We start from the raw sequence: 14,650 nt of genomic DNA, 5'->3' as shown, positions 1-14,650 counted from the left end.
CCGGGCCTCTCCCGGGGCCGGGGCGGGGCGAGGCGGCGGCATCACGTGACCGCGCGGCGGCAGGAGCGGCGCCCGCCCGCCCGGCACCGGCAGCATGTCGGGCAAGGACCGCATCGAGATCTTCCCGTCGCGCATGTGAGTGCCCCGCCACGGGCGTCCCCCTCGCCCCCCGCGCGGGCGCCAACGGCCGCGCCAACGGTCCGCGGGGCCTCGCCCGCGGGGAGACAGATGCTGACGGCGCGGAGATTGTAACGGCAGCGCTGGCGCGTGGGGAGCAGGCCGCAGGGCCGCCCCGCACAGCCGCGGCCGCGCCGCCGCGCGGGGCCGCCCCGGAAGCGTCGAGGAAATAGAGGGCGTGGGACGGCGGCGGCCGTTATTTTCCAGATCCTCGCAGCAGGCCGTTTGTCGTGAAGTCAGGCGTCCCCCGGGAGGAAAAGCAGGCAGTGCCAGAACGGGAACGCTCGAATCGACACGGTGCTAAACGGCTATCGCAATAGTGCCGTGTCGCTTCTCTCCAGAGCCCCCCGGGGGAGAGCGGCTTTGCCTCGAAAGCCGTTTCCATCTTACCGAAGCCGGTTGGTGCCCGAGCGCGAGCTGGCGCGAGCTGCCCGCGTGCAGTGGCTCTGAACTCACAGGCCCCTCGCTCAAAGGAGGTGTTAGACTGACAATGTGGCCGATACTTTGTTAGGAAAGTAAGTTAGGGCAATCAGATAAGGCCCGTCTACCTCTGAGACAAATGGTTTTATTCAACAGCAAAACAGATTTTTCAGAATCGTTCCTTTGTATCTTTGTGAAAGGTTTTGCCGCCATGAACCTCTTCAGCCCTGGACATGGTCCTTTTCAGAAATGCCCTGTCTTCTTTACAGTAAACACGGCTGTGTTTAATGCAGTCACCGGAGCGCAGGGATGTGGCCCGGGGTGGAGTGAGCCAGTCCCTGGCGGGTGTGAGCAGAGCGAGCGGTTGGCGCAAGGAGCTGCCGCCCCAGGGACGTAACCAGCTCCGTAGGAAAGCAAAACTACCTTCCTGTTCCTTGACCTTGCTGCTTTCTATCCTGGGCATTTGGAAAAGACTCGCCTTTTTTCAGTTACAAGCATCTTGTGTTGATGTTAAGCATCCAGTTATAAGCATCTTGTAGACGTTATTCTCATAATATGCACTGTAAAGTGGGGGAAGTAAAGGAAGAATCTTAATTATACTTATTTTTTCCAAGGTCAGAGAGGAAGTGTGCAGGCCACTTCTTACACAGAGTTGTCTTGAGTTTAATTGCTGTGTTAGAGCTGTCCTTTGTGTTTAGTAGCTGTGTGAAAAAGCAGTAGCTTAAGCTAACACTTAGTGCTTTTGAGCTATAACTAGTGCCAGTTTAGTTAAAAATCAAGAAAATATTCAAACTAAAACATATTTCACAGCAGTAGAGGGAAACAGGGATCCTTCACTTCCCAAAAAGGCACCAGAATGGTTCATTTAGGGTAGTCATCATCGGGAAAAGAGGAAAAGCTGAAAAAGCTGAAAAATAACTTGTCATTTTTCTGTGATATTCAACTTTACAGATATTAGCCTTGTAAATGTCTTTGATGGGGAGGATATGTTCTCTTCATTTGAAATGCGAAATTAGAATTCTTTCCTGAATTGCCCATCCTGGTTTACTGCACTGGTTTTTCTTAGTTGCTTCACAGTTGGAATCATGTCCGTGTCTGAAAGCTTGTTTTGACTTTTTCCTTATCCTTTAGCACAATGTGGGACCTTTCTATTTCTTCCTGTGTTTAACAGGGCTCAGACCATCATGAAGGCCCGTTTGAAAGGAGCCCAAACTGGTCGTAACCTTTTGAAGAAAAAATCTGATGCTTTGACTCTTCGATTCAGGCAGATCCTTAAGAAAATCATTGAGGTAGGTAAACTAGAATTTTCCTGTACAGGACTCATTCTGTTTAAAAGTTCTGTTATCTGTCAGTTAGTTGTACAGTATGGGAACATCCTACTAACCTCATAAGGTAGTCTGGAACAGAGGACAACTTTGTGGATGACCTGTGTTTTGTAAGTGAGGCTACCGAGGACACGTGAGCAGAAGTACCTTTGCCTGGCAGCCGTGGTACTGAAATGCTGTAACACTTAATATTCTTCACCTTTTTCCAGGCAGTTCTAGTCTCTGTTTTCTTTTATGTCTAGAGCTCCTTCCTGCCTCTTCTACATCACATGAGATTTGCTATGTCAGGGTGGAGCAGGGGTGGACGCTATAGTAGTGGATTTAATGCATTTGGTGGTACTGCCTTTTTGTTGCACGTACACATTTCCTGCATGACGGGGAACACCAGGAGGTAGAGATCAGAAGTTGCATTCAGATGGAATTTCTTCCTTTATGAAGGATTTGTGGTTTGAGAGTTAGCTTGAGATACAGGATTTTTTCTTTCTTAAATTCCATATTATATTCTTGATGCTTTTAATTAAAAAAATTAAAAGCATTCAAATTAAAAGCATTCATCCTACACAAGGAGCAAAAGGCCTTATATTTGTTACCTCCTCCTTCCTCTCCCTCTTTCCAGACTAAGTTGCTGATGGGTGAGGTGATGAGAGAAGCTGCCTTTTCCCTTGCTGAGGCAAAGTTCACAGCTGGAGACTTCAGGTGAGCATTGCTGAGCTTACCTGTGGGAACCCTACACATGGGGAAGGGTGATCAACACTCTGCTGATCTCTCATTTGGAATAAAAGTAAAATTTTTAAGTATCCAGAAATATTAAGAGAAATTACACACAAATTACAAACGCATCTTTGATTTGTGAAGATAGATTCCATTTGCAAAAGCAACCAATGTATAAGGAAACAAACAAATATAGCAAAATCTGGACTATTTATGGTTTTTCTTTGTTGTGGACTTATGCACAGGAGCCTAACCTCTTGTCTGACTGGTGCTAATGAGGGAAAACGAATCTTGTTGGCTACAGTGACCTGTTCTGGGAAGACACTAGGACACTCCAGAATCCTTCAAGGGGAATATTTGTAGAAACTTCAGTTTGCTCTTTTTGTACAGCTAGTGGATAAATTTGCTATTTTTCAGATAGGCTTTGTATACTTAGTCAAAGATGTTTCTAAAATAACACTCGTCACAGACTTAGCTGCTTTTAATATTGTTGGAAATCCATTTGTGTCATAGGTTCTCTGTTAGCTTTGAAGTCTGCGCACCCAAAAACAGAGTTGGAAACTATCTCCGAATCTTTACAGCAATACTACTTCACTTTGCATATAGTGAATTAACGGACCACTTTAATCTTCCCAGTTAAGATAAACATTTTCTTTCTTACAGTACCACTGTGATCCAAAATGTGAACAAAGCTCAAGTCAAGATCAGAGCTAAAAAAGACAACGTAGCAGGTGACTGTTCCAGCCTATGGGTGCTTTGACTCTTGAGGGATGTGGGGGAGTAGACTCTGACGTATTCTGTAGTGTTTCCAAGCACACTTTCCTCTTCATTTCATTACTCATCTAATGGTAGGAACACTAGGAACACTTCTACTAAAATTTTCCCCCACAGCAGATGAATTTTTGTATTGAGTCACACACTTCATTTTATGAAAGGCATGTAAACTGCAGTTCAATATCTAGATCAAAAAAAGCATAAATTCTGTTGTGCTTTTTTTCCTTCATGGGCACTAACTAAAGCCTGGAAATTACATATTAAAAAATTAATAGCAGGAAACAGCAAGAGCTGTCTATTAAAAAAATCAAGGAAGATAAATTAAAACCAAATGCTTAAAGAATTTCTTCAGCATAGGGAAACATTGCTAAACAGAAACACAGTAAAATTGAATTTACTCTCCTGATATTTTTATGTGCCTATATCTCAGTGAAATATGAAGTAATAAATACAGTTCTGAAATTCCATAAAAATGGTAGAACCAACATGACTTAATCTTTCCAATTCATATGTAAAGACTTTGAAAACAAAACTTCTGAGCTCATGTAATTCATTAGAAACAAATGTGAGAAAGGTGAATTGTACTTAATAAATAAATAACGCACTGTTTTTTGACTATTTTTTTGCCTTTGCTAGGTGTAACCTTGCCAGTTTTTGAGCATTACCAGGAAGGAGGGGACAGTAAGTACAAAAATGAGTATTTTATATCTTACAGGTACTTAAAGCTCTTCTATGCTAATGGAAAAATAGTTAATGCTTTGCTGAGAAGTCAGTTTACAGCATAGGTACAGTAGTATCTTTCCTCTGTGATGCTTTACTCATATTGAGGGCTTGTTATTAGGGGCTGTAGTGGATTTTAATCCTTTAAATCAGTGTGTTTTTCAGTTAGAGGAAGACTGGTCTTGATGATGATTTTTTAAGGTTAAGTAGGAGGTTCTTTAGGACTGACAGATCTTATTGTAAGGTTGTAAATGCTATGTTTAAGCTAGTAAGGAAACACCATAATGGCATTAGCAACAGCTCTTGTTGGATATTTTTTCCAGGTTATGAGCTGACTGGCTTGGCTAGGGGTGGAGAACAGCTGGCCAAGCTGAAGAGGAACTATGCCAAAGCTGTGGAGCTGCTTGTGGAACTGGCCTCCTTACAGGTTGATGGGAGGAAAGAAAGATGTGGGGGGTGGGGATGGATATCTCTGATTTCTCACAGTTCATAAATGCAGTAAAGTAGCAGCCTAATGCCTTCAGCTGCACTATAATCCTTCAGTCTATCATAGTACAAAGTTGCAGGCCTTTCTCAGTCATACTAGGGCTTCACTGCTCTTAGTCAAGAATGCAAAGAAGAAACTTTCTTTGGGGAGTTAGTATTGGGCATAGTAGATTTGTAAGTGCCAATGTGCAGCAATCAGATGTAATCTGTTAATAGTAAGAGCAATGACAGTAGCAGAAACAATTCTGCTCCCATCAAGAATTTTACTTGTTTGTAATATCAATGAAAATACTGAGCTTTTTGTTAGGTATTTTGTTAGGTATTAATTATTGAATATCTTTCCCTCAGACATCCTTCATTACTTTGGATGAAGCCATTAAAATAACAAACAGACGTGTGAATGCAATTGAGCACGGTGAGTATTTGCTCTGTTAGATTCGAAAATACTACACTGAAAAATACTTCTCCTTACAGCACGCAGAGCAGAGTCCTGAAAACTGCAGCTCTTTTGATTGCTTTCCCCGTATAGAAGTCCAGCAGAGGCTGGAGTACACAGAGATAAAGGAGCATGCAAACATGAGCAAGGCCTTAAGAAGTTGCACTGAGTATGAAGACTTAAAAAATCTGTATTCTGGACTCTCTGCAAGGCATCTTTGACTGATCTTGTCAAGTCTGTTGACTAGAAATCAAAGGGAGGGATGTTAATGTGCAATAATGTTCCAGTAGCTGTTTTTGTAACCTTTCCTAGTGTACACCTTTTGAAACTGGATTGTGGTGTCTAGCCTAGAGTCCAGACTGCTTCTGGATGGGATGGCAGAGTAGGCATCTGGAGACCAGTTTTGGCTAAGTTATTGTAGGAAACAGAGCGATCCTGATACACATTCTTCAGTGTTTATTGTTCAGTTTCTTTCAACACGGCTGTGATTACTTTTGCTGTAGTCATAAGGGTGCTTTGATTATTTCAAGTTTCTTTTCAACTTGTTCACAGCTACTATTTAATCATCTTTGCATGTACACAGCATATAATATTTTAATCAATGATTCTAAATTGCCCTTTTTGATACTGTTTTCTGTAGACTTACTCCTTGGAGCTTGCAGGCTTTTTCTGTGATTATCACTCAGAAAAAATTCACTGTGGAAAAAATTCCTTTGCAGCCTTTCCAAGTTTGGTGGTGTTGATAACAGGTTCCCCCTTTGAAAAGGAAGTTTCTGGCACATAGCCTACACTGTGCCCAGCTCCAGGTCTAGAGCTTGGTTTAATCTTCCCTTGGGAGGGGTTACTTGAGTATTTTCTTCAGCTGGATGTGAAGACTTTCTCAAACTAATCAGTGCAGAATGCAGCCGGTAAAAGTACGCGCTGAAGTTTCTGCAGAAGCAGAAGTTTCTGACAATTGTGATGGAAAAAGGTAGTTTCCATTCAAGTCCAGCTCAACTATTGTGACTTTTTAAAAATAGAAACTTTAAATAATAGTCCCTGCACTGTATTAAATGATTTCATGGCTAATAAAACAGCAGTCTAACACGCTCCTTGTTTATATATATATTTTAGTGATTATTCCCAGGATTGAGCGTACTCTTTCTTACATCATCACAGAACTGGATGAAAGAGAGCGAGAGGAATTCTACAGGTAGGTACCTAAAACAAGACAGAGCTGGTCTCTTCTTAAGAGAGCCTGGATGCTCAGAATGCAGTTAAAAGATATCCTCACCAAATCTGTCAGTGAACACTGTCAAAAATGATCTGTTTCTTGCTGTGCTTTGAATTCCTAGAGCTGACTTCTTGGACATCTGAAATTTTCTCAAACTTGCTAACAGATCCTTTCTACTTCATTGTGCCTTGTAGTCTTTATCATGCAGCCAGAGGCTGCAGCATAGCACATGCAGGTGCTTTAAGAACATCTCTTCCATGAAGAGAAATGTTTTGGGCATGTCAAACCTGACTGATCAAAGAATCATCTTCATTCAGGAAAAGCAGAGTAGTGTAATTCAGTTTTTTAGGGTCAAGAATGTATAGTTTGGATTGGAAAAAAAAAGTTAATCTGCAAGGAAGATTATTTTCCCCCAGCTGGAACAGCTGGGCATAAGAATCATTTGTTATAGGACTATCATTATTTCCTTTGGAACTGCTTCAGGCAGCTTTATCTTGTCCACATTGTATTGCCATCTTTGCTGCTAATCTGTTTTATTAAAAAAAATGTATTTTTTCCCCCACTGATAAATCATGTGCTGTTCACAGGTTAAAGAAGATACAGGAAAAGAAAAAGGTATTGAAAGAAAAGTCAGAGAAAGAACGGGAGCTGCGGAGAGCTGCTGGTGGGGAACGTGAACCTGCCAACCTCTTACTGGAGGAGAAGGATGAAGACCTTCTCTTTGAGTAGCCCAGCACAAGTGTTGTACAGGGCAGCGGGGGACCCAGAAGACAGTGTCCAATTGCACTATAACTGGACATGTTGCCTCAGTGATATTTATGTGGCTTCTCAGTTGCTGTATAAATCTTAGTGGAACAGACTGTGGATTTCTTCAGGGAGATTAGAAACCTGAATGTAGCTGCAAGTGCTTTGTTATCGAGAAAGCCTTGTATTGCTGGTTGGAGTAGAGGCTAGCGTGGGAGTTCTTGCATTCTTCAAGTTACACAGTGGGAAGGAGTGTCCACACTTGTTCCTTTTGCAGGAGGGCTTGGGATTTCCCTAATCAGATTCCATTCTAATTCTTCCCATTATAACAATAGTTCTGTTATGTGTGTGTGTGGGGGGGAGATGCATGCAAAGCTTTTGCTGCTGAACGATTAATGTTAAAAGTTAAAGCAGATATCAGCACAGTTTGAAGTCAAATGTAAGTATAAGCCACTAGATTTTCTAACTCATTGATGAAATCCACAGTCTTACATGATTTATTTCTGTTGCACGATTGTTACCATTGGCCTAAAAGGCCTATGGTTTTAATTAGAAGTTTTGCCAACTTGTGTACTGTCTGTGCTAGAAACAAGTAAAAGTTTCAAGTGTTAAGTGTCTGGCATCTGGACCAACTTGCTAAAGAATGATGGTCTTAAATGCTTTGAAACTGTATTGTTTATTTCAAAATAATGCTACTTCCCCTGTCCCCATCTTAAAAACTGCATAAATGCTGCTCTGCACATTCCTTTACCAGCTGTATCCACTTTCACTTAAATTTTACCTTGCTGGAGAAGAGACCAAGGAGAAGTGATGCTTCTCTGCCACATCCGAACCTCTGCTGAGCTATCCTAAAATCATCATTGCAACAGGGATGTAGGCAAGCACAGCAGGATTAAACTTCCAGGCCATTCTTGCTGTGGTTCTCCAAGTCTTGGGCTGATTAGAGGAGTTTGATGGTGGCTGAGGAAATCAATTTCTGCAACACATTTCAGTAAGCACATGAAGCATCTCTCTCCTCTTTTGACACCAGAGCTGAATACTAAATCCAAACCTGCTTATAGGATTACAGGCTCTTGAAAAAATAGCCCTCTGCTTTTGATTTGTGTTGAGCTCCCATCTAATACTATTTCCTGCCTGCATATATGTTCTACCAAAGACTTTCCTCAACAGCAACAAGATATAATAGGGCAGAGGGAGGGATATGCTTAAGCTTCCCCCCAAAAACTCCAGCCAAGAGAAATAAATGAGAGGATGTATTTGCAAATCCTTGTTCTAGTGATGAAAAAAGAAAAGATCTTTAACTAGTAGATGATGATGTGTACTGCAACATTGTAAGGGGAATTACCCTTTTTTGACTAGTGGTCAAAGTCATCCTTAAGAAATAGTTTCTGTTCGTACTACACTGAACTAACTTATTTTGTCAACCCCTTGGAAACCCCTTAGTTGCTGGAGAAAGATATGCTAATAGTAGCAGGGTTTGTGCTATTTAAGAGAACCATCAGGCCTGAGGCAGAAGGGCTCCTATGACTTTTGCTGTAATCTTAGCATAGAGAAGGGTGTTTGTTTTTTCAGCAGATGCTTTTTGCAACTTGTTGGACTAAAAGCACAAATGTAAAACCATCCTCCTCCCACAGGCAGCAATTGATCAAATAGCAGTTAATTACCTTACACGGTGCACAATTTAATTGAAGATCATTTAAAAATGGAGTAAAATACAAAAGGATCCCAGGACAAAGTGAGAGAAATTTAGAAGTCTATTCAAAACTTACAGGTCTTCTGGAACATTGTCATTCTGACAGGTGATCTTTTCTGGCTTCTTGCAAACAAGATGACAGACGTGTCCATCTGAAAGTGGATCACATGAGAAATCACAGGTGATTCACAGGTAGAACCCAGAAAATGTTACGGATGAAGTCTTGGAATTTTGAGTGACAGGAAGATGACAGTGACTTTGAGAAGAAATAAAAATAGGGATTAAATTAAGTATAAGAAAATTACAGTAAGACAATATTAGAGATAAACTAAGTTTGAGGAATATGTTCTGTGCCTTTTTGACCTTATACATTTAAGAGGTATAGTAAACACCCCACAGGGCACTGATGGGTCAAAGTCTGAGAGCACTTTTCACACATTCAGGAACATAGTAGGAAGGAGACTCCAAGAGCCACTACAAAAAATAAAATTGTACAGTGATTTATTTTAAATCTAGAAATATTTTACATTTTTACATTAGTGTGCAGTTCATGATGTCTCAAAAATACAGAGTGCAGGTACATGTATAAAAGTACAATGTGGGGCTAACCACAGGTCTCCATAAAGTTGCCTTAATTATTTAAGGCATTAAACCCCCATTTTATAGTTTAAAAAGCCACATATTTTTACATTCAAAAATTCTTTAATTCAGCTAACGGATTTACTTTTAATTAAACCTGGACTGGTAAAAATATTGATACCTTCCTTTCAGGTCTGGTACAGCTTGCTATAAAGCCTGTCTGAAGACTGCATATTCTCTTTAAGGGAATTGACACAGGCTTATTAAGAAATGGCTCTGCCTTTCTGTTTGTTTATTTGTTCTTAAATTAAATACAAGGTAGTTTCAGGTCCAAACTGGTGACAGATGGACAGGCTGGGACCTTTCTCAGTGCTGCTCAAGCCTTTCAGCTGGACAAAATGACACTGGCTGTACATTATTATAGAAACTATAGCACCTCCCTCGATGGATGTCAGTGTACACCGTGTGTCTAAGAGTAGAGCTGAACTTAATGCAACATTCTTTTAAGTCTACATTCAAAAGCTTATCTGTACAACAATTTCAGTAATATGGAGACGGGGAACAGAAATTAGTCAAACACAGTAATGGCATGATTAATGTGACTGACATTGTGTATAAACATTGAATATACAACGGGACAGGGCAAGTATCTTAATCCTGACTGTGACTGCAAGAACTGGGGCAAGAGTTGGCTAGCCGGGCTGGGTCACCCTTCCCACCTTTTACTGCCTTCCACCTTCTTGTCTAACTCAGAAACAGTAACGAATCCTAAAGCACCTGCAATTATCAAAGGGGCAGGGAGGGCAGAACTGATGTTCTGTCATCGACACACTGACTATGCAACCTAACTGAATGCTGTAGCTGTCATAGGAAAAGTGAGGATTAAATGGAGAACATGTCTGCAATGTGAGGTAAAAAGGCATTATTTTGAATCACAAGCTCTTACGCCAACACACAGAGTACTAATGAATTATCTCTAACACTGAAAGGAACCAAAGATATACGTTTCCAAACTTTTTTCTTTCTGTATATACTCTATATACAGAATACACTCTATACTTTCATTTTTCAAAGCAGCACTTCAGTCTAGTGACCAGGAAAGTGATCTGACATAACTTCTTTGTATTTGCTCTATCCTTTGTGGTCTCACCAATGAGCATGTGTTTGTTCCATGAAAACTTGAAGAATGTATGCAAAACAGTACGGAAAAAGCCAACAACCTTTTTATCCATCAGCACTAAACAGGAGTAAACTACACAATGACACAACTCCAGTGTTTTACCTGTGGGAACAAGGAACTGCTACGGCTAAAGTTGAGAGAGACATTCACATTCAATGTTCTTCATGCCACCCACTAGCAAACCAGCCAAGCTAACACCACCGAGGCAGCTTCAGTGACTGAACAGCCGTGCTGCAGACACAGAGCTTTAGTAGTTCAGCCTTCACAGCTCAGATAATCATCTGGGGATGCAGAAATGTCATCATTCGCTTTGCAGCATGTGCTAGGATACAGACATACATTGTTTTCTGTTCACTTGTTTCAAGCTTTTTTTTTTTTCTTGTTCGTTTTGTTCCATAATTCCATATATTCTCCTATTTTGTGACTTTTCCATCAGTTGCCAGTATTTTATACCTACTTTTACTGCAGTACTGAGAAAATGCAGGACAATACATTGCTGGTGAATTCAAATACTAGTTTACAATACAGTAGCTACATTCAGCTATTTTAATTCCAGTTAGCTACCCATTAGAGCAACTGCCACAAGACAAACCATTTCCAAAGAGAACCATTCCCACCACCATGGTCTTCCCATATTCAGCACATCATTCCATTTATTTGTTATAAAACATGAGAAAATTTGCTGATTCTTAATAAACATGTTTTATAACTATGTATTTTTCATAAAAAATATAACTTTTGCTTTTCTAAATCTCTCTACATATTTGTGGATAGCAGTGGCTCCAATCAGTCAGTAAGTTTTAATGAAAATTCCATAAAAATATCACATCTAAAAATCAATATAATATTCATCTTTGATTGGACCTAAAATTAATTTGCAGTCAATAACTGACTTACAAAGTTTGACCAAAAAGACCCAAGGATTGAAATATTTACATTACACATATTTTCCAATTACAGTGCCATAAGAAAGTGGAATGTTTTTTAGAATTAAAAAATAAACTTCAAGCCTCACAGGGCAGCTCCAGACCAGAGCGGCATCTTCCTTTTGTACATTTTTAAAACAGAAACATTTCTCATTATTATTTCATATGTAGATTATTTCTCTGCCCAGTGATCTGTAAAATTATGATCCTGAACTACCATCACGTCCCACAAAGTCATTAAGTTAAGTGTTAAATAACATTAATATTTATAACTATGTGACAACACGGACTCTATATATATACACACACACGCACATGCACATACTTAAAATCTTTAATTTTATAAGGGTGATTCTAGATTAAAAATAGCATGTATTTATGTATAAAAGTAGTTACTAGAAAAATCTATCTAAAGCTTTAGAATTTAGTACTGACTTAAGCATCTTCATCATTAGACCACAGAGAAGGAAAACTCGGACAATCTTTAAATTAGTTAAATCAGCTCACGAGCCGATTAGTGGATTTTTTTTTTCTTCCCTCAGTAATACACAATTTCACTGGCCAAGTACAGAGTAGCCACCAAGGGTCTAGAGCTCATGCTCCCATCTATTATTAGAACTGGGCGGACCTACACACAATCTCCTTGGAAAGACTGCAAGGGGGGAGTCCATTTGTCCCTTGGAATTGTCCTCTTTCACCGCAGCCAGGTGGAGGGCACCCACTGGGGTTCTGTGTCGAGTTTGTTGATTAACCGAAGCAGCTCTTGATAGGCCTTATCGAGATCAGAATTCACAATTGCTGTATCAAAGTAGTGGCCGTTGTTCTGTTCCATCTCCCTCGTCTTCTCTATGATTTCTCTCAGTTCTTCCGGCTGAAAACAAAGCCAGAGTTACTCTGTGTTGTCAATCTCTTCCCACAACAAGGGAGGAATGAAGGTAATGCTTCTGCTCAGGGCTTTTACACAAGTTTTCATGGTTTCCTTGATTTTGGCTACAGAAAAGTTTCTGAGAACATTTAACCATATGCATATTTGAAAACCATGGACATTCAAGACATCTCTACCTTTTGGCATCATCACCAAACACTTCTAATTTGCCTCAACTACCAACGCAAGACATAACTGTCTCCGACTGATGCGAATGAGGTAGACGCATTGCTACTTATTCTGTAACATGGATCTAATTGCTCTTCTTAAATCATATTTATAGCAAGTAAATTACATTGTTAAGCTCCTTATCTTTCCAAAGAGACTGAAAATGTCAGAAGTAACATAGAAGAAAGTTTGAATGGTGCAGAAAAGACAATGTGGCTCTGTCAAGACAGCCAAAGCTAAAAACTTGCATTAAAATATTTTTATCCCAAAGAAACTTAAAGGAAAATATAACCAAAGCCAGTGAGAACCAACATTTTAGTCAACAGAATCACTACAGCATCAGTAAATAAAACTGAAGACAAAAAGTAAGCTGAAAGGGAAAAGCACCTGCAGCAGGACTATTGCCCACATAGATAAGAGATGTCAAGGAAGTAGTAGACCTCAATGCTTTTGCTTTAGGGTTTTTGGACTAGATTCTAAAAGTCTGTTCGATTTTATCTTCTACAACTTATCTTATCACTCTGTTTATATCAAGAAATATTTCGGTATGACGTATAAGGCAAAGTGCTCCCGCTGTTGGTACTTTTTCCAACAAGGTGAAGATGAGTATCTTTTGTTATCCTAACAATACATGCTTAGTATCCTACAGGCAAATAAGGATCTTCCCTGATTTTTTCAGACACTCTTGTTTAATCTCTGGATTTCAATTCCATCCTACGGAACTAAATGTTCATTTAGCCAAATCTAAACTAGAAAAACTGAGATTCTGATACTATTTGCATCGATGCATGAAGAGTGATCCTGCAGGATCAAACATCAGAATTACTTTATCTGAACAGTTTAATTTTAGAGTACCTTTTAAGGAAGCATTTTTCAAAAGCAAACATGCTCTCAAAATGGGAAAGAAAAAACATGTGGTCCCCAGAATTACTTTCAGAGTTAGCTGAGGACAAAGAAGTGGGGTTTCCCAAGCTTTGAAATAAAGGGTCTTATTTTTGTGCCCTAATGCAGGAACCACAACTGACTCTGCAACTAAAAGGAGTCACCATGCCCCAGAATTACTGGATTAGCAGTTGTCCTTGTTTTGGTACATGACATGTTTTAGGTTAGGAAAAAGTACATTAATTCCCTCCTTTACAATCTTTAAGGGCTATCTCCAAACCACAGCACTTCCTATGTAATTTAAGTATGTTTGACATTCCATAAATCCAAAAAATAGCATACAAATATGTTTACTGAGAGCAGTATAGATCTATCAACTAAGAGAATAGTTTCAGAAGAAGTGTCAGATGTTACCTTTGGATTTTTCCCTTCTTTGGCCAATAAAGCACGTAACCTTTCTTGGGAAGGTGGCGCAATGAATACAATATATGGCTTCAAGTCTGAATTGCGCAGCGTCTTCAGCGACTGCAGGAAAATGGGTTTAAATGTAGAACAGTTAACAAGTTTCATCCACAAAATGGTATTTAATGATACATTGCTCAAACAGTATAATTGATTATATATTCAATTAAAAGGCCTCTAAAGTAATTATAATGGTAACAAAACTGCTGTTGATATATTATTAACTGGAATAAAGACAACAGGCAACTGCTCCTGCCATACCTGGGTATGGAGATTTAAAAGGCAGATCTTGCCAGAGTTGATGACCTGCCGCACCGAGTCTATGCTAGTACCATAGAGGTTCTTCTCAAACTCTCCATATTCAATGAACTTCCCTGCAGCTATGTCGTTCTCAAACGCCTGTCGGGAAATGAAGTGGTAATCCCTTCCAGCGACTTCATTCTCTCGCCGGCTCCGAGTAGTATCTACAAGCAAGAGCAAACAAAAAGAAATCAGGACAGTGATGCAGCACCCGTAGATTTTCAGGGAGAAAGAGTGCTAATAAAGCAGAAATGGTGTCTGAAATACCCAGTAAGAAACAAAAGAAATGCAGGTATTATTTCTGTCGAAAAACATTCTTGAACAGATTAGCCTGCCAAATACTGAAGCTACATCTACATTTTTCCTTCTTTTTAAAATTTATCTAGAAAAAAATATCAACTAGAAAATGAGCCATTTAACTTGTGCAGCTGCAATTTGGATGGGAAAAAAATTTAGCCATTTGTAATATGTTAAAAGACTTTAAATATGTAATATTCTGGGAAAAGGCAAAAAGTTAAGAAAGGCACTA

The 14,650-nt window shown here is 39.9% G+C and overlaps 2 protein-coding genes across 3 annotated transcripts in view; one reads left to right on the top strand and one right to left on the bottom strand.

The window, feature by feature from the left end:
• Positions 1–19: 19 nt before the first annotated feature.
• ATP6V1D (ATPase H+ transporting V1 subunit D) lies at positions 20–7,637 on the top strand. Its single transcript, XM_026038208.1, has 9 exons — positions 20–135; positions 1,769–1,886; positions 2,539–2,618; positions 3,297–3,364; positions 4,044–4,088; positions 4,451–4,554; positions 4,962–5,028; positions 6,163–6,241; positions 6,850–7,637. Exons 1-9 carry the CDS (start codon positions 95–97, stop codon positions 6,989–6,991), a joined length of 744 nt encoding a protein of 247 aa, XP_025893993.1. The 5' UTR covers positions 20–94; the 3' UTR covers positions 6,992–7,637.
• Positions 7,638–11,269: 3,632 nt separating this feature from the next.
• The window catches only part of MPP5 (membrane palmitoylated protein 5), a 46,120-nt gene continuing 42,739 nt past the window's right edge, over positions 11,270–14,650 (bottom strand). For both annotated transcript variants that reach the window (XM_026038204.1, XM_026038205.1), the window contains exons 13-15: positions 14,083–14,285; positions 13,774–13,884; positions 11,270–12,255 (exon numbers count right to left, since the gene is read on the bottom strand). In XM_026038204.1, coding sequence (XP_025893989.1) covers positions 12,079–12,255; positions 13,774–13,884; positions 14,083–14,285 — 491 coding nt within the window. In that variant the 3' untranslated portion in view covers positions 11,270–12,078. The remainder of the gene's footprint in view (positions 12,256–13,773; positions 13,885–14,082; positions 14,286–14,650) is intronic.

The sequence above is a fragment of the Nothoprocta perdicaria genome, unplaced genomic scaffold (genome assembly GCF_003342845.1).
Source record: "Nothoprocta perdicaria isolate Ctin4 unplaced genomic scaffold, notPer1 scaffold_204, whole genome shotgun sequence".
In the NCBI taxonomy this organism is placed as follows: Eukaryota; Metazoa; Chordata; class Aves; order Tinamiformes; family Tinamidae; genus Nothoprocta; species Nothoprocta perdicaria.
The sequence above is the reverse complement of the archived record's forward strand: the minus strand, read 5'-3'. Positions and strand labels throughout refer to the sequence as shown.